The 21,493-nt window shown below is 39.4% G+C and overlaps 1 protein-coding gene across 3 annotated transcripts in view; it reads right to left on the bottom strand.

Annotated features, from left to right (window-relative positions):
- The window catches only part of PARD3B (par-3 family cell polarity regulator beta), a 1,015,886-nt gene that overhangs the window by 297,437 nt on the left and 696,956 nt on the right, over nt 1-21,493 (bottom strand). For all 3 annotated transcript variants that reach the window (XM_045480900.1, XM_045480902.1, XM_045480901.1), the window contains exon 17: nt 192-398. In XM_045480900.1, the coding sequence (XP_045336856.1) occupies nt 192-398 (207 nt within the window). The remainder of the gene's footprint in view (nt 1-191; nt 399-21,493) is intronic.

Genomic DNA, 21,493 nt, shown 5'->3' with positions numbered 1-21,493 from the left:
ATTGTGTTACCCAATTCCATGTTCGTTAAGCCAAAGGGCAAAACATATCAGGAAAATGAATTACTTTTAATATCAAAAATATAATTGTGATCCCTAAATCATTTTTCTTCGTAGTTAAGCATACATTCTTGCCCATGATTTGTGGATAATACTGAGATGCAGAAACCCGGGAAGGAAGCATTTTGTCCTACCAGCTTCTAACTCTTCGGGTCCATCGTAGGATTTGTCAATGGCTGCTCTGAAGCTCTCATTGCAGCCACGGCCACGAACCATGTGTGGCCGGGGTCTGTGGAAGGGAAGTTCATTCTTCCTGACCTCAGCGACCGCGGTCTGTAGACTCTCCAAGGAACTGGACTTTTTCAACCCCAGAGTTGGACCGAAATCTTTGCTTGGAGATTCTGGAAAAGAAAAGGCAAAAAGTCACCCTTTCCCAAATGAGACAGTGTGGTGTAGTGGGAAAGCCTGTTGTTCCAAAAATATTTGTTTGAGCATCTTACAAAAGGGGGTGTTGAGTACATAGGGTTGGGGCTTAAATCCCAGGTGTGCCAACTTTTTTGTGACTTGGAACAACTGGTTTGAGTTCTTGGAGCCTTAGTTTCCTTTTCTATAAAGTTGTGGTGAGATTTAACACGATGATATATATTAAATAAATGTGCATATGTGCATATATGCAGACATACACAGATATCTATGAGTTTGAAAGATTCCAGCAGTATCTGGAGACTATATGTATGAGACTGTGTGTATATGTGCACACACACACACACACACACACACGCAGGGCATCTGAGACGACAAGCCCTTCTCACAGTGCACATCCCAAATGTTCCGTACATTCTAGCTTTTATTATTTCCACCACTATTTTTATGATTATTGAGTAATATACTGCAAGGAAATCAAAGAGCATTGAAGTGATTGTAATTTTTGTGATTAAACACTTTACTCTAGTGGCTATTAATGTATCATGAAGGCAATTTATTTAGTCAATAAATAAATAAAGCAAGAAAGAAAACAACTTGTCTGTGTCAATGCTTATTGTTCCAAATTGTCTTTCTATTTGGGTATCTAGAAAAGAAGTAATATTTAAATATAATATATAAGTCCAAAAGAAAAAAAAAACTAAGTGAATTTTAGTAGCTTGTTTTCCGATATACAATATTTTTCATTTACACTGGCTCTCCCTGCATACCTGCCCCCTTTCACTCATGCCGTGACCTCCATCCCCAGCCACAGCCAGGCTTCTGGTTGTCTATGGCAGGATTAGGCTATCTAAATACCAGCAGCACAAAGATTATTTTAAAGATGGAAGGAATTCTATCAGGGCCCTTTTCCACCAGGGCTAAAGCTCACGATCCTCTCCAGTTATGAACATTATTACCACACAGAGGCTATCATTTGCATTTCTGGGAATGAACTACTTTGCAGTATTTCAATAGATGCAGATGGAGAACGCTTTAAGGATTAGGTACATAAAAGTACCTAACTCAATGCCTAAAACCGAGTAGGGCTCAACAAGCCACACCGTCTTTTCTTACTATCATCGCTATTTTTGCTTCTCCTACGGCCGCTACCATGAACACTGCCACCAGTTTAACCCAGTGTTAAGCAAAACAAGGAATACTGAAGTGCAGCAAAGGCCTAATGCACACACGCACACACACAGAGCTGCATAACAATACACTCTTTTGCATACGTTCTGAATATAAGTAATCAGAATGGTGACAATAATTCTAATAGCTAATTGCACAGCATGCTTAGTCCTGTTCTAAGTGCATTGCCTGCATTACCTCACTACGGTCCTTACAGCAGTGCTGCTTCCCCATTTTACAGACGAGGAAACTCATGCCCAGAGAAGTGAAATGACCGGTATAAAGTTACACACTCCATATGCGTCAGAACTGGGAACTGTCCTCAGGCAGTCTAACTTCAGCATTTCTGCTCTGTACTGCCTACAGATACACTTGGCCTCTGCCTTCTGCTTGATTAGAGTCAAGCTACTGACACTGGCCCACAGAGTCCTCATCTCTAGAATAAGAGCATTAGTCTAGATTTGCCCGGATAAGATTAGTCAAGCAGGCAAACACAAAGACCAGATGTTGTTTTTACAGTTTCGCCGTTAGCTTACAGGAGGCGATTTTGCACTTTGAACAATATACATGATGACAACAAACACTGCATTTTACAGGCAACAGTGTATCTTTAATCAACCCAACAGAGATGAGATCAAGTGGAAAAAAAAAAAAAAGGTACCAGAAATTTCAGGAACAAATTTCAGATGCTACTTGTGAGTCATAAATACTGAGAACATGTTACTACTAAATCCAGAAAGAGGCATATTTCTAATATTCTCAGGAAGGAAGGTAAGTTGAAGAAACAGAAATTGGATAAGATCATTTTTGACAAGAAAACAAAAGGCAACATAGAGGTTTGGGGTATTGAAGCAACAGTAAAAGCTTTGGAGTTTACAGGAAATATTTTACACCATCAAGCCCTGGGGAAGTCTGACATGAAGTTTGGTGAAAACAAGAAGATGAAGAACATTATCTGAGAAAGCTTAGTTCCTCTGTCAACAGTAGTAACCATCTTTTATTTATTAATTGCCATTCAGGAGATTATATTAGAGCCCAAACTGTAAGTATTCACGTCAACCTTTAGCAATAAATTCTAGAGAACCTGAAAGTGAATAAATCATCTAAGATATAAGGCACACTATCTAAAAGCAGCTCAGCAAGAAGTCATATTTGAGGAGAAACAAATACATTGTTACTCATTCTAAGCAAACTGAACATTAAGGATTCATGGATTTTGCAGGATTAATAGAGCCAGCAATTAATTCACCCTACAAAAATAAACAGAAGCCACAAAACAGAAGTACCAACTGATGTTGGCCACAATTACACCTAGCTTTACTGGATGTAGTATGTAGTAAAATTAAAAGCAAAAAGTGATGAGTTCTAGGTTGTAAATGTGGGCTCAAGGGTTTTGAGGCTTGGAAAAAGTGTTTATATTTATTCCTGGGGAGTCAACAGGATGTAGCAGGGGCAGACTGATATGAGAGAGGAACATCCGAAACCAGGAAAGTCTTTGCAAGGACTCCCAGGGGGCACTGAACTGATTTTCCAAGTGAAAGGAGACTCTGACGTGGGACTTGAGCAGGGTCTCACATCTCCTTTAGGTGTCCCAGGGCTTCCGACAGAAGCTCAAGGTTATATTACTGGGTGTGGGAAGGATTATTATGTCAGTTGATGGTTATCAGCACCAAATTGCAACAAAACACTTGGAATAAAGTACCCTACCATGCAAAGATTGTATGGAGTGCAATAAATGGTCACATTCAATTCCTCTTCCCTTATTCTTACCCTCGCCCATTCAAATGTAGGTTGACACTACCTAGGAAATTCTATAGCTTTTAGAATGGGAAGACTCACTGCCTATTTTTAGCCTAACCAGTGGCACGAATTACATTTTTTCTAGGCTCCCATTAAAAGTAGAGGTCTCTCTGAAAGGGTAGTATAAAGTGATTAATCAAATTCAAAACCTCAGTTACCCTAGCCCATTGCAGTCATCCCCAAATATGATGACTCCTTATATTTTCTTCTGTAGTCGATGTGATACTGGCCGTGGTTGATTTGAAACAATTATCTGAGAGAGTGATCTATGAATACCATTTGTTATCAGTCTCAGAGTGGGGGGACTCTGTCCAAATTTGAGCATGTACTTGTTCCATTTTGAGCATCTACAGAACTAATCTTAATATGACTCTTCAGTGAATGATTTCCAGGCCAACCTCATTTACTTGTGAATGCCAAGGAACAAATCTTCCTTCAAACTTTATTAGCAAAGCTTTATTATTTTAACTTCTGACTTCTATATCCAGTGACCACATTCTCTGTGATCCAGATAAACGTGTCTTTCTGTCAGAAACACGAACTTGCAACTTCTTTAAACAAATGACACTACAGTTATCTAGAATGCTAAAAGAGGGATCTTACATGGTGAACATTATTCTCAAGGTGGTGTAATACAAATATGCTGGAAGTTCCATGTGCCAAATATTTCCTGAAAATAAAAGCCTCATAAAGAGATACCTCACTGACATTGTTTTTAAAAGATGTTAAAGTACTTTCGAAGATTCATCTGTTCCCAAATGAAGGAAGGATTGGCTTCACTGAGGCCCAGAAGCTTTCCCCATAAAGAGTAGAGGGAAATTTCAGGATCTTGTCTTTTGGTCCCACCAATCCTTAGACATAGCCACCATTCCCTGTCATCCAGAAAACCGCAGTATTATAGAGAGAATGGACACACACAAGACTAAAGATTTAAAGGGGTTGTGCCACTCTTTCTCCCACAGGCATGGAACAGGTGGCATGAAAGCTACTGTCTGGGTCAACAGGTGCCATTATAGAACAGATCCTTAACACACTGAGAAACCACTACTCCCACCTTCTAGGTAGCAAGTCCCATGTCAACATATTACAAAACAGAAAGTCCTTCCTAGACGATTGTTTGGATATGGACCTCCGTTTCTCTGACTCAGTCTTGGATTCCTGCTCCTGCCCTATGGCTGCAGACTGCTGTTGGTTCCCTACAGGGAGGTGATTAGGATAACAGAGAATAAAAATCTAGAGCATTGTTAACAGTGAGTGATTAAGAGGGGAAGTCATGAAACAGCCCCCCAACCCCTACTCTGCCACCTATTTCCTGAGTTATTAACCTCAGTGCCTCAGTTTCCTTATCTGTAAAAATAGGGTAGGACAAGCGTGGAGGAGTATCTGGCACATAGTATGCGCTCACAAAGCAGTAGTGATAATTATTGTCACTGTTACTTCTGTGCCACATGTGAACATCTGAGTAAGTGAAGGCCCAGCACAATTCATTGGGTTCGGTCTACCATTGCATTCTTCAATAAAACCATAAAGCCATTCCTGCAGCAGAAAGCTGAAAAGGGATTCATAAAGAAATAATGTCATTCCTTTTTTATTCCAAAGTTGAACTGATTTTTCAAACAGCTCCTTATATATATTTTTTCATTTGAAATAAGGTATATGCGCCCATCTGTTCCTCGCAGATAGAGGCTATCATTGGGAGGACTGCAAGTGGAGTGTTGGTTGCCCTTTCCTTAAGGCTATAATCATTTAATTAGTCTGAGATTTCATTGGCAATATTTGAACTTCCCATTCTAGCATTAAAATCTTGCAATAAAAGAATGCCTTAATCCAGAAGACCAGTAATTGGATCTTCCATTATTGATGAAATTTCTTCCAATACATTCTTATTAGAACATAAGAAATTATTTGGGGTAAGGTACTCACTTTCAGATGCATGGCAAGTTTTTCTCTCAGCTAGAGCTTTATAATTAATAAATACTTATGATAAATTAAAAATAAATAATGTATTAATTTGCACATTTCAATAACACCAATGGCCCTCAAGGCACTTAGTGAAAATTAATTAAGTTATTGCCCCTCCCTCTAAAATAAAGGAATTGTGCCCAGTAGTAAATTGGGGGTCAAAATGATTGCAGTGCTATTCAGGGGTCACAGCGTGAAACTTAAGAAGGCCGGGAATTCGGCAACATAGCTTACTTTCATTATCGATTTGGCATTGCTGTATTATGAGCAATGAACTTGGGCAAATACAACGGAAATGCTTTACTTGCTTCATGGGGAGTTGTGATGTGAAATTAATAGCCTTAAAACTGTTTGAATGAAAAATTATTTTAAATTCCAAGTAGGAAGTCACAACACCACTTTATGTTCCAATATATCCCGCTTTGTCTTTTTATTTTAGATTACACTTAACTGAAAATTTTGTATATTTGATTTTTTTGTTGTTGTTTCCCTAGAGGCAAAATGTCTTATGTGCTTTAATAGATATCATTGCAAATCCATTAGCTTAGAAAAAAAGTTCCCCATGATATCCAAATGTGGAATTTCCCAAATTATGTTATCTGTGCTAACTGTGTCCATAATGGGCCTAATTACCTTCTTGCCTATCTCAGTATTCCAAATATTGATCATCATTCCAAGCTTATCACTGTGCCCTGCTTCCTATTCATTACCATAGGGCATAATGTAATCTGGCTTATACATTATCTTCTGTCATTTGGGTCTCAGTTCTTTTACTGGCAATTTCCAAGTTCTCAGGAGCAGAGATTTTTCTTTTAAGTCTCGTAAATCCCAGGGTCTTTTATCATTTCTTGAAATTCATGTCAAATGTTCAATAATGAACTTCTCATTAAGATTCATACATTTGCATAATCTCTCCTACTCTGTCTCCAAACATTGTCTATTTTAAAGTGAAAATATCTAGAGAAAATATGGGAAGATTAGGTGAACAAATACAACACACGCTTTGATGATGAGTGTGGGCAGGGCCCTCCCAAAGTCTTCGAATCTTTGCCAGGTGTTGCTATATATGTTAATTTTCACTAAAAGTTCCTTCTTTTAGAAACTGATGGTCAAAATCTTATGCCCTATTTTGGTTCCTTTCCTGGACTCAAATTATGAGTAACAAATGTGAACAGCTGTGAATTTATTGCACCAAAAACATTCTTATGACAGTTTTTCCACTTATTGTCTATCTTGTAGATAAGAAAATGGACTCTGTGGTTCAATTTCATGGCTAGATTATTTTTTTAAAGTTTTTAAAATGTTTTATTTTAATTTTGAGAGAGACAGAGAGTGAATAGGGGGAGGGGCAAAGGGAGAGGGAGACCCAGAATCCGAAGCAGGCTCCAGGCTCTGAGCTGTCAGCACAGAGCCTGACGCGGGGCTCAAACCCATGAACTGTGAGATCATGACCTGAGCTGAAGTCGGGCACTTAACCGACTGAGACCCCCAGGTGCCCCATGGGTAGATTATTTTTTAAAAAAATATATAGCCATATTTCTGGGCAGATTCTGTTGAGGTAACTAAAGAACTGAGACAAACCCACTCCCAATGGTGTGGTTTGTTGTGATCTCTTGCTTTCTCTCTTATCTCGCTTATTAGGAAAATTCTTACTTGATTAAAACAACTTAAAATTGGCATTTAAGACAATAATGAATTTAAAAAATACATAAATACCACTGGTCTCCAAAAGGAACATGGCTATAAAGGAAACAAAACTACTTTTATTATTTAACAGAAAAAAAAAAAAAGACGTATTTGAGGGTCCAATAAACTGTCTAAAACGGCAAGCTTTTCCACCTGTGAAATAGGATCAATACAATCGATAAATGCCACCTATCATTTTCTTAGTCCTGTTGACTTTGTATCCTCAGCACAGGGAAGTACTACATAAATATTTGCTGTAGGGATAAGTGAAGGTGAAAGTGAAGGGTGGTTACAGCACACAGATGCCCCTTTTCTCCAGTGCCGTGAGTGGGGACATGTTACCTGGAGAAACATATGTCACAGTTGCCTACCTTCCTCAAAGCGCTCACACAGCTTCCTGTTCTTTGCTCATATGGCCCTTAGGTTCTTTGGTGTCACTTTCAAGGGTTTAATAATGTCTGCCCTACCCATAATTGTTCATTCGTCATCTCTATGTTTTGCCTTTCTTTTTATACTAGTCATTCCCTTTGCTTAACTTCTCTCTTTGTAATATTAACCTTTTATGCCATTCCCACCTCCGTAAGTGCACTTTAAATAGTCTTCTTTTTACCCACTACCAAGAACACACCCTTAAATGTCTTCTAGCTTCTCCTTGCATACCTTGCTAACAGGCTTTTCACTCTGAACACAAACTGCTTCTATGGTTCCACTCTCTCCACTCCCCCTCCTTTCCTTTTATCATTTACTCTTTGTATGGCTTGCTTCAACAGCACATCTTTATTCTGCTTGTGATTGTTGAGTGGTTTATGTCTTACATGGGTGTATACTATAGTACTCTCAAAATAAAGTATAATACAAAGAATTCTAGTAAGTCTCTTTAAAACCATTAGCATAACTAAAAGGTCAAACTAATTGATTTCTTGAAGACATACAAAGATGGTTTTATATGCTATAATGTAAATTGAATACCTGTATTTTTTTAGGGTCAAACATTATTTTTGTGCTTTTGCTTTACTATTTCTCCCTTTTTTTATAGCTGACTGTACTTAAAAAAAAAAAAAAAACTTCAAATTCCCAGTTACTAAGTTATTTATAGAACTGATAGAAAGTGTGTTTTTCAGTTCTGTGTCAATCTGAATAACAATCTCTCTATGGATATATTTTAAGCAAGATTTCAATCTAATGTTAAAATGTCAAGCCAAAACTAAATCAGCTATCCATGAGTGTTTACTGAGTGTTTTTTATGGCTCAGAACTGTGCTTGGTCTTAAGGGTAATAGAAGATAAGTGTAATAGTAACTAATACTTCCTTGTTGCTTTATAATTTACAAAGTTCTCTCCTGTACAACATGAGATTGTATCATACACAATTGATCTTGCCCAAATTCACTTGTACATTCACGTCCAGAGAGAGCTAGAAAGAAGAAGAAGGGTGAGAGGGCAGGTTAAAATAACCTATGTAATGAGAGCAATTTCACTCACCATTCATCTCAGTGAGAGTAGGCTCTGGAATGAGTATATCTCAGAGAGGGCAGGAGTTTGGAGAAATGAACTGTTTCCTGTGAGTCCCTGCTTTTCTTTATTTTTTACCATGGGTAAACATTATATTATTTTTTATTGAGATATAATTGACATAGAACATTGTGGAAGTTTCAGGGGTGAAAATGATGCTTTGATACACATATACATTATAAAATGATTACCACAGTAAGGTTCATTCTCACCCTACATAATTACCGTTTTTTTGTGTGTGTGTGGTGAGAACATTTAACATCTATTCTCTTAGTGACTTTCAAGTACATAATACAGAACTGTTAACTATAGTCTCTATGCCACGGCATGGAGTTCTGTTCTCAGAACTTATTCTTCTAATAATTGGAAGTATGTACCCTCTGAGCAATATTTCTCACTTCTCTCATCCCTAGGCTCCTGGAAATCACCATTCTGTTCTCTGGTTCTATGAATTTAGCTTCTTATGATTCCACATATAGTGAGATCATATAGTACTTGCCTTTCTCTCATTGACTTATTTCAAGTTAGCCCTCAAAGTCCATCCATGTTGTAGAAAATGGCAGGATTCCCATCTTTTTCTTTATAGCTGGATAATATTCCATTCTGTATACATACTGCATTTCCTTTATCCAATCATTCACTGATGGCCACTTGGGTTGTTTCCATGTACTGGTCATCATGAATAACGCTGCAATGGACAAAGGAGTGCAGATACCTCTTCAAAATAGTGACTTCATTTCTTCAGACAGATATCCATAAGTGGCTTGCTGGATCACATAGTAGCTCTATTTTTAATTTTTTGAGGAATCTCCATACTGTTTTCCATAGTGGCTGTACCAATTAATATTTCCACCAGCAGTACACAAGGGTTCTCTTTTTCCCACATCCTTGCCAACCCTTGTTATCTCTTGTCTTTTTGATAACAGGCATTGTAACAGGTAAGAGGTGATGGTCTCTGCTTCCTGCTCATGCCATGAGCATCCTATCATAGGGAGTGTCATTCTCCAGTTTCAAGATATCTATCTTTTATGGGTCCCCATGCTTAAACACAAGCCAACCACTTCATCAAATGCTTGATTGAAGAAACGGCTATCTATTGCAGATAATTTTGAATTCTCTGCTTTAAAGTGAATTTAGGGGATTTCCAATAATATTTTGTGATTTCCCTATCTCTGATGACTTAAGAATCATTCTGAGAACCCAAGTACTATATCTCATGTAAATCCCAGAACAACCACTCAACTCAACTCTCTCCCAATTCCTTTTAAAATCCCGAGCTTGCAGACAAGGAAATGTTGGCCTCAGATGTTCTGTGAGGCTTTCTTTGCTTAGACAACACATGAGTTACATTCCTCCCACTTCCTCTGAACCCTCAGAAATAACAGATAAGGTACCTACTTTCCTCTAAGATGTTATAATCCATGTTCTGAGCAAAGATGGATGCACATGAAGTGATAACACCTGATAATGAACAGTGGTTCCTTCATATTTGTAAGGCATCCATCTGAGGATAATAAAGATCCCCAAACTTTAGAAAATAAAAATGTTTGACTCCTGGCTTCCTTGGGAGTGGTATTTCCAATAAGGACGATGTTATCTCTTCACTCCACTAATTAATTGCTTCTTCAGCGTCTACTAACAATTTATTCTTAAAAGCAATAGCTATAACAAGCACGAGTTCTGGCATTGGACCACTTAGGTTCATTTCCCATTCCCATTCTATACTAACTATGTTAATGTGCGATCTTCTCGCCCTTCTGTGACTCAGTTTCTTCATTTGTAAATTCTGCTAATTTATTACAATTGCAAATTACTAAAATTTGTGAAATGGAGATAATGGAGCACCTTTCTCACAGGGTAGTTATGGGATTATCTGATACAGAGCTGAAACGTGATGTCTGGCACATGTAAGCATTCAGTAAACATTAGTTCATACCATATGCCTTCTCTTATGAGCAATGTTTACACTCATTAGGAGGATTTCTTTACAACCAACAGAATGCCAAGAGGATTTCTGTTTCCATCGCCATATATCATGGGCCTGGAGCATCATTCACTTTGAATTGGCACTCTTTATTCAAAACTAGTTCTTTTTTGTATTGTTCAAGACTTTTCCTAACTTTTCAAATCATCTTCTATACACTTCACTTCTTTCAATAGCCCCAAAGGCTTGTTTCTTGCAGAGGCATTTTCCATAAAGGAACCAAAATCTATGGGCACCTGGCTGGCTCAGTTGGTAGAGCAGGTGACTCTCAATCTTGGGGTTGTGAGTTCGAGCCCCAAGTTGGGTGTAGATATTACTTAAAAAATAAAAATAAAAAATCTTAAAAAAAAAAAGAAACCAAATGCTAAAATTACTTGATGGGAATACCCCATGTAAAGACAAGTAAAGAGCTAAGTAGTTTCTTTTACCAACCGAGTGACTCTTCTGTCTCAGACCAACCTATTACACCATCAACAAAACGACAAACCAGGCAGCATCATAGACTTTTGGGGTCACAGGACAGTAGACAACTCTGAGGACTGCAGAGCCAAGAATGCTGACATATAGCATAGTTCAGGGTTGGAGCAGTGTGGGTGCAGGAAAAGTCCAGAGAGAACAAAGCACCCTGACCCTCAGTCACTGAATAAGGCTTCATGAATGAAGCAGGACTTGTCCTGAAGATGAATCGAACATGAGCTGGAAAAGTAGGAGGTGAGCAGGTGCTCCACAAAGGAAGAAAAGCCTGAGGACAAACCTGACATGTCAACTCGGTGGTGGGGATAGAGGGTGGAGGGAGTGACTGGTAAGAGAAAGTGACTGTAGGGACGTGTGGGTGGCTCAATTGGTTGAGCGTCCCGACTTTGGTCCAGGCCATGATCTCACGGTTTGTGAGTATGAGCCCCACGTCGGGCTCTGTGCTGATGGCTCGGAGCCTGGAGCCTGCTTCTGATTCTGTGTTTCCCTGTCTCTCTGCTCCTCCCCTGTTCATGCTCTGTCTCTCTCTGTCTCTCAAAAATAAACATTAAAAAAAATAAAAAAAAAAAGAGAGAAAGTGACTGTAGTGGGGAACAGAGGGTGAAATAAGATACAAAGGGCTTTGGAATGTGGCTGAAAACATGAGACCCACAGCAGGGGGCAATGGGAATCCTCTAAAAGCTTTTCCACCAACAGAATGGCTGGGTAACATTGGTATTTTGAGAAAAGGGAACATGGAAGGAATATATAGGATAAATTAAGGAGAAGAAAGATGGCTGTATTATATGGTCATGGAACGCACTGCAAACACAGTATCTTGATCTTTATTTTCTTCCTTTTTACAACTTCAACTTCAGGCTTTTGTAAAGCAATTTCTTCTGACACATTTTTAGTGTGGTTAATCATCTTTCCTCACAGTGACCAGAGCTACTTGCCTCAGACATTTCTCTGCCCACCTTGCAAAGGCTGAGGAAGCATGGTCTAGTCCACGTGGGAGGCAAGACGTGCTCCTGGATGTGCCTCTGAATGGGTAGGACGGGGCACTGCCCATCACCCTGAAGCATCCTCCTGGCATGGCTAAGCTGTGACTGCCACATCCAGGCCTGATGCTATCTCCTCTTAAGCATACTTTATTGTATTTTTCAATATAGAATGATTAATGGGCAGCAAAACTAATAACATGGGGGCACACAAAATAAATGAGGTGGCAAATATGAAAAGGAAGTCCCACTTAATGTTGTGAAATCTGACAACATGCTGGAGTCTCCCTATAACTCAGCCTGAGGAGCCCTTGCCAGCAGGAAACAAGGTTACAAGAAGGTGGTATTTCCATTAATATCTCCCCCTTGGGGAAGTCTCTGATCAGTCTTTCTTGTACTGAAATTCCTGGCAGGTTATAGTGAAATTTCAGAATACTTGGGGACACTGCTGTTGTCCCTCTCAGGGAAGCTCGTGGAGGAGCAGAAGAACATCACAACTCACCAGCTATTATCCTGATCTGTCCCTTTTATCTACCCCTGGTATTGACATTCATTTTTTTTTTCCTATCCAGTATTCACCATTCCAGATGGAATGAGTATCCTGGTTTCTTTTGGGGGTTACTATGCTTCCCCCTCTTTCACCCAGAAGTGTGCCTATGAGCCAGGCATAACTGATCAGTATAGTTCATCCCCCTGTTTGGCTTGGGGATAGCCATCTTGGCTTTTCCATAAAAAGGAAGTCCAAAGAGAGGAACCAGAACTGTGAGAGAGAACACTGTTGACACTGAGACCCTAGACCCATCCTTGTCTTTATGCAGATGCTCCTTTGAACTCTTCAGTTGCATGAGTCAACAAATTGTCTCCCTTGCCAAAGCCAGCTTGGAATAGATACTTTCTTTTTTTTTAAAAAAATTTTTTTTTCTTTTTTTTTCAACGTTTTATTTATTTTTGGGACAGAGAGAGACACAGCATGAATGGGGGAGGGGCAGAGAGAGAGGGAGACACAGAATCGGAAACAGGCTCCAGGCTTTGAGCCATCAGCCCAGAGCCTGACGCGGGGCTCGAACTCACGGACCGCGAGATCGTGACCTGGCTGAAGTCGGACGCTTAACCGACTGCGCCACCCAGGCGCCCCTGGAATAGATACTTTCAACTGTCACCTAAACATTCTTGAGTTCATACCCTATTCTCTAATGTCTCATCCACATATCAACCCACCAGTTGTTTCTACCCGGGTTAGACAGATACTTGAGCAACAGGGAAGGTTGTTCTTGGCCATAATGGCAAAGAGATCATAAGTACAGAGCCAATCACAGCAGTGAAAACTGTCTCTGATGTTCATCTATAGGCAGGCATGTTCTAGTCTGTTATTGGTTGGGTTTTATGAGAAATAAATTCCCCTACAGAGGGGAGTCGTATTAAACGGAGTCTTGGCCCCTGACCCCTCTGTGAAGCGGAGACCGTTCTCCAGATATTACTAATAACTAGAAACCAACAACTAATTGTTACACACTTTAGAAAAATAGAATGGCTTTCAAAAATAATAGAGTGAATTCTCACTATGGTTAACCAAGAGTTCAAACAGCTTATCTATACTTGTACTACCTAAATACATTGTTTGGGGTTTTAAAGTTATGAGTAAACCTGATATCACTTTTAAGGGTCTGTTCTTCCCACTACATTCTCATGGCTACCCAAGAGAGACTTGACATGTGGGAGGAGATGGAGGCCTCACAGGGAGGTGTCTGTTTCTGCAGGAGGCTGTGTATTGAATGGGTAAGTTCCTGTCAAGCTTCTCTTTCATAGAACTTCTGAACAAACTGTGAATTCCAAACCTATCTGTAAAAACCAAGGAAACAATAGGCAAAAAGCAGCCTAGGGTAGTTAATGATACAGACTTTGATGTAAGAAGCATCTTTGATGAGGATTTGACCTTGGAGGACTTGGGGTCTAGGCAAGCCATATAACCTTTCTGGGCTTCAGTTTCTTCATCAGTAAAATTGGAATGATGAAAAATATAATACTGATGATGATAAAAGCAGCAGCAGCTACCTGTACGAGGTACGTTTCAAGAGTGTGTGTGTGTGTGTGCGCGCGTGTGTGCGCACGTGCTCAATTATGAGTTGCATACTATTGTTATCCCTGTTTTATAGTTGAGGAAGTTGAGGCACTGATAGGTTAAGTAACTTAAATAAGTTAACAGTAATGTCAATCTCATGGCTTTTTATTGTGATCAGTTGAAATTACATATGTAGGAGAAAGCTACTATACATGTGTGTGCGTGTGTGTGTGTGTGTGTGTGTGTGTGTGCGTCACTATGTTGCTACTAATAAAAAAAGGGGTGTTTTCTTCCACATATGTTACAGACACTGGACTGAACTGATCCCAAGAAGATACAGAGAGCTATCTCTCTTAAACACCTGCTTATGGGGAGTCAAAATGCAGAATTTGAAAACATTCCCAAAACAAGGGGGTGATATAGTAAGACGTAGATTGGGGGATAGGAGTCGGGGGAGCAAAAGAACACTCTGAGCTGAAATGGACCTCTGGACAGACTGAGAGATGGTCCTAGAAACAGAGTGGGAGAAAGGTGAGGGCAGAGGCCTGATGAGGAGTAGCAAACCCACCAATCTGTCCACTGTGGAGTGTTCATGTGGGGTGGGAGGCATGCAGAGGTGAAGACGGACAGAGAGGATAGAAAAAGAGTGAAGACAACCCTAGAAGCGAGATGAACGGGTGCATGATTGATCCCACCAGCAACAAGAGACCTCTGAAGTCTGCATCTCTGCACCCAAATACACCTGCTTATTTCTGTGGACAATAACTAAGGCAGGGGCTTTCTAACTGCTTATTTAGAACTTACTATGTGACAAGCTCTGTGCCAAATGCTTATAATCCCCAGAGAGCCCGAGAAAGGGTTATCACCATTAATCACCTTTTATAGAAGTCAGCCTCCCAGAACAGAAGCCTCAAACATTGCAGAGCCCTATTATCCTTTTAATAGTTAATTATAATAAAAACACAAAGCCATACAGCTTTTCTAAAAAGTGTTTATATCGAAAAAAGAAAGGACTATTGGGTTCACTGCTGATGCTCCCACACACACAAAAAGCTACTCTTTTTCTCATTTTACTATGGACTTTTGAGCAAATGCTATATTTGCTTTTGAGTCATATGCTATATTCTCCCTGCCTTGTTCTGGGTAAGAATTTAGGAAGAAGCTGTAATGCATCATTAAATAGTTTTTCCCATCATCTTATGACTGAGTTATTGGCACTAGATATAGCCATGGGGGGAAAAATAAATGTTTATGATGATTTAAAAGACCAATTATAAGCCTCTGCATTATTCCTTACTCAGCATCCTTTACACAGCATGTAAAAACGACAATGAAAAAAAATACATTTGAAATTTTAGCTGAGCGGAATGTCAGTTTTCAGTTACACTTAAAGAATAAAAAACATTAGGATACCATTAACAGTTTCAGAGTAATGGAGGCAAAGTGGGATTGTTTTCTATTATTATTATTACAGCCATTAATGGGTCAGAGCATTCCAAGGGAGAAAAGCTGGGGACAATCCATACACTTTCAATAGAGCATTAACTCTTTCAGGTCAAAAGGGGCCCATTTAGTGGACTGCACCAGTCAGTTAATAAATGATACCCTGGTGGCCTCAAAGAATTTATCTCCTGTCTAAAGAGTCTTGCTTACACATTTCTATTTTCTGCATTCTAGCTCAACAAATATTCCAGTAAGAGAAAAGGTTAATTTGCAGATAATTATTTAGGGAGAGAGGGAATATTTTTTAAAGCAGAAAAACAAAAACAACCTGTCACAATGCATCAGTCACTGTGTGCAAATCTGGGAAAGGATAATGAGCCTCGTGAAGTAACAGAATTAAGATGAAAAATTAGAGGTGCAAGATGGAACGATTTTCTTTCAAGGGAAGTACCTGGTGAAATAATTTTTTTCCCATTGTTCATTTCACACGATTTATATGTGACTAAGTACAGCTAATCTTGTCTCTTTCCAAAAGTTAATGTCAGCTACTAGAATAATCTGCTTTCTTGATTTAATTGCATAGTTTAACCTCTGACATAACCTTTTAATTCACACCATGACAGCCAACCCCACAGAAAGTTTTTCTAGAAATCTGAGTAACTCCCCCAAGGTAACAACTACTTTCCCTTCTGTGGGTAAAGAGGGGACCATTCTGCCCAAGATCATCAAAAACAGCACGGCTGTTCTGGCCATAGAGGTAGCCGTCTTATTGCAGGGAAGGGGGACATTTGTTCAGATATCTAGTGTGTTAAAAGTTATATGCACAACAATGTCGACATACTTAACATTACTGAACCGTATAAAGATAGTTAAGACAGAAAGTTTTATGCTATATGTATTTTACTACAATCAAAATGACTTTTTAAAAGTTGGTTCTTTTTAAAAGCATGGTTATTAAAAAGGGGTATGCTATAGAACATTGATCAGATGATATTTTGGTTAGTGAAAGTGTTTAGTTCCACTTTGATTCAAATAAGGTTGGAGAAAAGTAAAACACTGCAAACATTTAAACATTTTGCTGTTGTTTAGTGAACCGAACTGAATTTGGGGAACTGAATTAATAAGAATACTTGGCTTCTTAAAATGCTAGGACAGAAGTCTTTGGCTACAGTAGTATAAGAACTCACACCCTCTGAAGGCTTTGATTTTATGCAAAGACCACAATACGATTCGAGCATGTGACTCGTTTTTCAAATTATAAAGAAAGTTTCTCCCATTTTAGCAATTTAAGAATCACAATTTAGGGAAGCAACTTAATTTTAACAGCAAGAAATTTAAATATGTCTTGTTTTTCTTATTGAAGTCACTGAAATATTCAAAGAGGAGAAAACTTTATAAGGGTTATTTTATAAGTACCATTTGAAATGCTGGGACAGTCTCTTGCCACAGGCAGTATAAGGATTCTTAAGTAGACTATCATTAAGAGAAAAAGAAAGAGATGACTACAGTGAACTAACAAACCAAGTCTAAACACATATCATTTTGGATTAAATTCCTCTGCAAAGTAATATAGTAAAGATGGGAGGGGTGTGGAATATCCTCATTCAATATTTCTCTTGGGTTGTAGGCGTTTTTATTTGAATTATTTCAATATGAGCTTTTCTCTTTGTAGCTCGGATTTTTTTCATATGGTGAAATAATTCCTTGCTTATATAACCTCACTAATGCTGTATCAGAGTTTTGCTGCATGATCAAATAAAAGCCGGTCTAGAGGTTGAGAAAAGAAAATTTGTTTAAACAAACATCTTGATAATTAGAAAACTGATGGGAAATTCTCAGCTTTTCTTCAAAGCAGACCAAAGCTACCAATGTGCGTGAGCAAAAACCCAGAAGCCACACAAGTAGAATGTCTCCTTCTGTCCTCAACTCTAAACACAAGGCATTCTCACTGACTGATGCCTTTCAGGGCTAAACTCATGTATAATATTCCTTTCTCGTCTTTTTTTATGGAAAATTAGGCCCTTTAAAGTGTATACACAAAGCAGGCTGGCCAGGTGGTGCATTACTGGTCTACTTTAAGATGAAATGCTTTTGATTTGCTGATTGACCCAAAGCAGTTCCCAATCCTCAGAGGACAGGTATCTTCAAAAAGTCAAGCACTGATATTCCAGAAAAAGTCTCCCCTGGTTCTTGTTCAAATCCGTCTATGATCAGAAGCGTATATTTTCACAGCTTAGGAAGAAAAGTAGATTTCTTGGTTTATCATAAATCCAGAGATGAAGGCTGTGCCTGGAACCTGAAGACTCATATTCAAGACCGGTCTCTCGAATTGGTCTCGGGATCCATCTTGCTCTTATTTGCCTGGTATTCTGTTCCTCTCTGTTCAGTATCTGAGATGCTAAAGCAAATGTTTATTTAATGTAATCAACCCAAATCCTTTTCTCCTCAGGCGTGCCCCTACTTTCTTGCACCTGTCTGCTATCGCATCATGGAACCCTATACCCCTGAAATGTTTATGACTTCATTTTACAGCTGCCTTTGCCCCTCCCTACCAGTAGAGCAGCCACTCTAATTTAAGAAGCCCTAAATATTGTTGCCATGGGTGACACAGGAGCATCGAGAATGGTGGAGCTCAACTAATAAAAAGGCTTTCACAGCATTTCAGCCTTTGCTCATAAGTAAAGTTAAAATTTATGGCTTTTAAAATACTGGATCTGGAAGAGGTCAGGTTAAACGGCTGCTAGTAATAAAAGGAATCAATACACCACAGCATCTTGAAACAGCCAGCAAACTAAATAAACACTCCATCCAAATCCACTTGGCCCTGAATTAAAAGAACATAAAATACTGTATTTATTTGGTTTGTTCCCCATCCATCAAAAAGCTTGCTTCTCTAGGTCTCAACAAATTCTACCCAAGACGAGTATCAAATGTTTGTTAGCCAAATGGCAATTATAGAACATGTCAAGGCTTTGGGTAATTAACTAAGTGTTAACTTTATCAGGGAAGCGCTTGTAGATTAGTTTACCACAAACACACAAATAAGACAAACAGCCTGGCCTGAAAAGCCAACAGACTTTTTGACGCTTATTTACAAACTGACACGGGAATTTGATACCCTCTGAGAACCCAAGCCTTCCTCCAGGAAAAAAGAAAAGGAAGAAAGTGTCTTTTCAATAGTTCCTTTCTCTCAGGCTGAACTCTGAAATTTAATCTAGATTTTTGAATGAAAATTCAATCATTTGCGATAATGAACAAAATCACAAGTCTGAAAACCAAGGACAATTGTAAATTACATTGGAAAGAGAAAAAATAGTGAATTTTGAAAGGAGGGCAAGTAAAGACTATCCCTTTGATGATTTCTTTTTCTTTTTTCTTTCTTTTTTTTTTTTTTTCCACTACAGATTATTCAAGACACAAAAATACCATCCACTTTTCTTTGGTGACAAATAGTTTAATAATCTGTTAATGTTATTTTCCTGTTCAAAAGTTCATGCATGGAAAAAAGGACTAGTGACTGTATTTTGTCCTAAAGCCATTTTTTTCCTCTGGAAGGTATTATATGAAAGCTATTTATGTCAGAGAAAGGCGACTGCTATTCATCCCTTCAGACAGAAGAAATCCTGACACAAAGGGACTCTTTTACCCTTCTCTAATAGCTTACGGTTTAATATTTTAAATGTATTTTTTGCTTTTCATGGTTCAGCACAAAGTATGACTCTGGAATGAAAATAAGTGATCACAATTTATAGACATCATAGGTAAAATAGGGATACCTTTTTTTTTTTTTTTTGTAGCTTTAGCCCATATTTAGGCTTCCTGCTGGGAATAATCTTAGATTTCAGAAACACAGCTTTATGGTCAGAAACATCGGAGAACTTACTTTCTAGAATGTGCTTCTCTTTGGTCTGGTTTGACCCTCTTAGAAAATAAGAAATGTCCTCTAAGTGGGAGTTCGTTTCAAGGAAGTGATGTCCTTTCACTGAAATGGGCCTGGCTGAGCCACTGAAGACAGCCTTCCTCCTCCCAGAGGTCCTGTGTCCTATGAAGTGACTCAGAAGCAGCTTTCCAGGGTTTCAGGGGAAGACTCTAAAACTGACTGAGGCAATTCTAAGGTCTAAACTTCAAAAACATATAAAAGCAGTGACTTTAAGGAGAAATTCTGTTCCAAATAATGGACCTCCGTTTAGCTTTCCCTTTGGACAATCTTTAATAACGCCCTTGTGAAATTATGGTAAATGTGCACAATTTTTTTAAAAAGGCAAAAAAAAAAAAAAAAAAAAAAAGAAATCTGAAAAACCCCTGAGAATATGGAAGACCATAACAAGGTAGGATGGTGATGGATGAAATCTATGAATAGGACAAGAACTCCATGGGATCACTGGCGTGAGTGGCAGTGAGAATGGCAGAAACACTGGCCAAGCACAGTCAGCACACAGAAGTTACAGAAGCTATCCTGCCCCGCCTTTGGGGAAATGTGAATGAAACATTTGTGCAAGTAAAGAATTCTGAAATGTAGCTCATCGGGAAAGTGGGAGGAGAGGATGCACTGACAACATGTCCGTTTATTCAGCAGTTCTTTTGAAAGGCAATGTTGAAGTTTAGGGAAAAGGTAGTATAACTAAGGGAACTTATATAAAGTTCAGTAGCCTCCTCAAGTTCAGAATTAGACTTGAATTTAAGTTTCCTAAGGAATTAAGAGGACGCCATTTTTCATTCTCACGTCAACAGGAGGCTTAGAGAGAAATTAAATGCATTAATTTATCGTGAAAGAGTCGCGCTCAGCCTCCCTGGCTGCCCCACAGTTGTTTTATTCATTTCTCGTTAAGTCCCCAAAGCCTCTCCCACAGCAGTTGACATGAAACCTTCCATAACATCAAGTCTACTTTTGCTCTTTCCCCTCATTCACAGGAAAAAAAAAATCCTCTTTCTCCTTTCTCAACCTCAAAAATGGTCTCTGTCCTGCATCCACCCTGCCTTTCGAGGCTCATGTCCACTAAAGAGCGAACTCTCTCCCTTCTGAGCCTGTCAGCTGCCTGGTTCTCTCCATCTCATCTTCTCTCTAGAAATTCCTTCTCTTCGGGGCGCCTGGGTGGCGCAGTCGGTTAAGCGTCCGACTTCACCCAGGTCACGATCTCGCGGTCCGGGAGTTCGAGCCCCGCGTCAGGCTCTGGGCTGATGGCTCAGAGCCTGGAGCCTGTTTCCGATTCTGTGTCTCCCTCTCTCTCTGCCCCTCCCCCGTTCTTGCTCTGTCTCTCTCTGTCCCAAAAATAAATAAACGTTGAAAAAAAAAAAAAAAGTAAAGAAATTCCTTCTCTTCACTGAGATCATCTCTTGGGTCTCTTGTATTCAAAAGACCTTGCCAGCCTTCTAACTTCTACCTTTCCTCTTCTTTTCATGTCCGGCTGGGTGCACCTAGGGGGGTCTACTTTCCCGTGTCCCCACACCCTCTGCCATATGGCTTCCAGCTCCAAAGCTTCCGCTGTGCTCCAAGGTCACCAATTACCTCCTAATTGCCAGAACCAATAAACTTCTCTCCAGCCTCATTTTGTTTGATCTCCCCGCAGCGCCCCATACTCTCCTTAACCCCTTCTGGATGAAACCCTATCTTCCCGCTGTGTCCAAGCCCGGTGCTACCTGGTTCCTCTGATATGTCTCTTCCTTCTCATGATCCATGACTGGTGCACCTTCTTCCCCTTTCCCCCAAATGTGGGCCTCCTCCAAGATTTAACCCTTGGCTCAATGCTGTCCTTATTGATTCACATTCTCCCTCCAGGCATCTGTTTCTAGGATCTCTGATGATTTGATCAAATTACTCCTCCAGGCTCCCCGCTGCTTTTTGGGAGATAGCTCAAACTCCTTAGGATGGTTTGCAAAGCCCTTCATGATCCAGCCTCTCTCACTTATCTCTCTTCTCCTTACTTCGTCTTCCCCACTTATTCCAGCTTGTAGCCATTTTGAACTAATTACTGCACTTCCATATGCCAGCTTCTTCCTTTTGGGA

The sequence above is a fragment of the Leopardus geoffroyi genome, chromosome C1 (genome assembly GCF_018350155.1).
Source record: "Leopardus geoffroyi isolate Oge1 chromosome C1, O.geoffroyi_Oge1_pat1.0, whole genome shotgun sequence".
Classification (NCBI taxonomy): Eukaryota; Metazoa; Chordata; class Mammalia; order Carnivora; family Felidae; genus Leopardus; species Leopardus geoffroyi.
The sequence above is the reverse complement of the archived record's forward strand: the minus strand, read 5'-3'. Positions and strand labels throughout refer to the sequence as shown.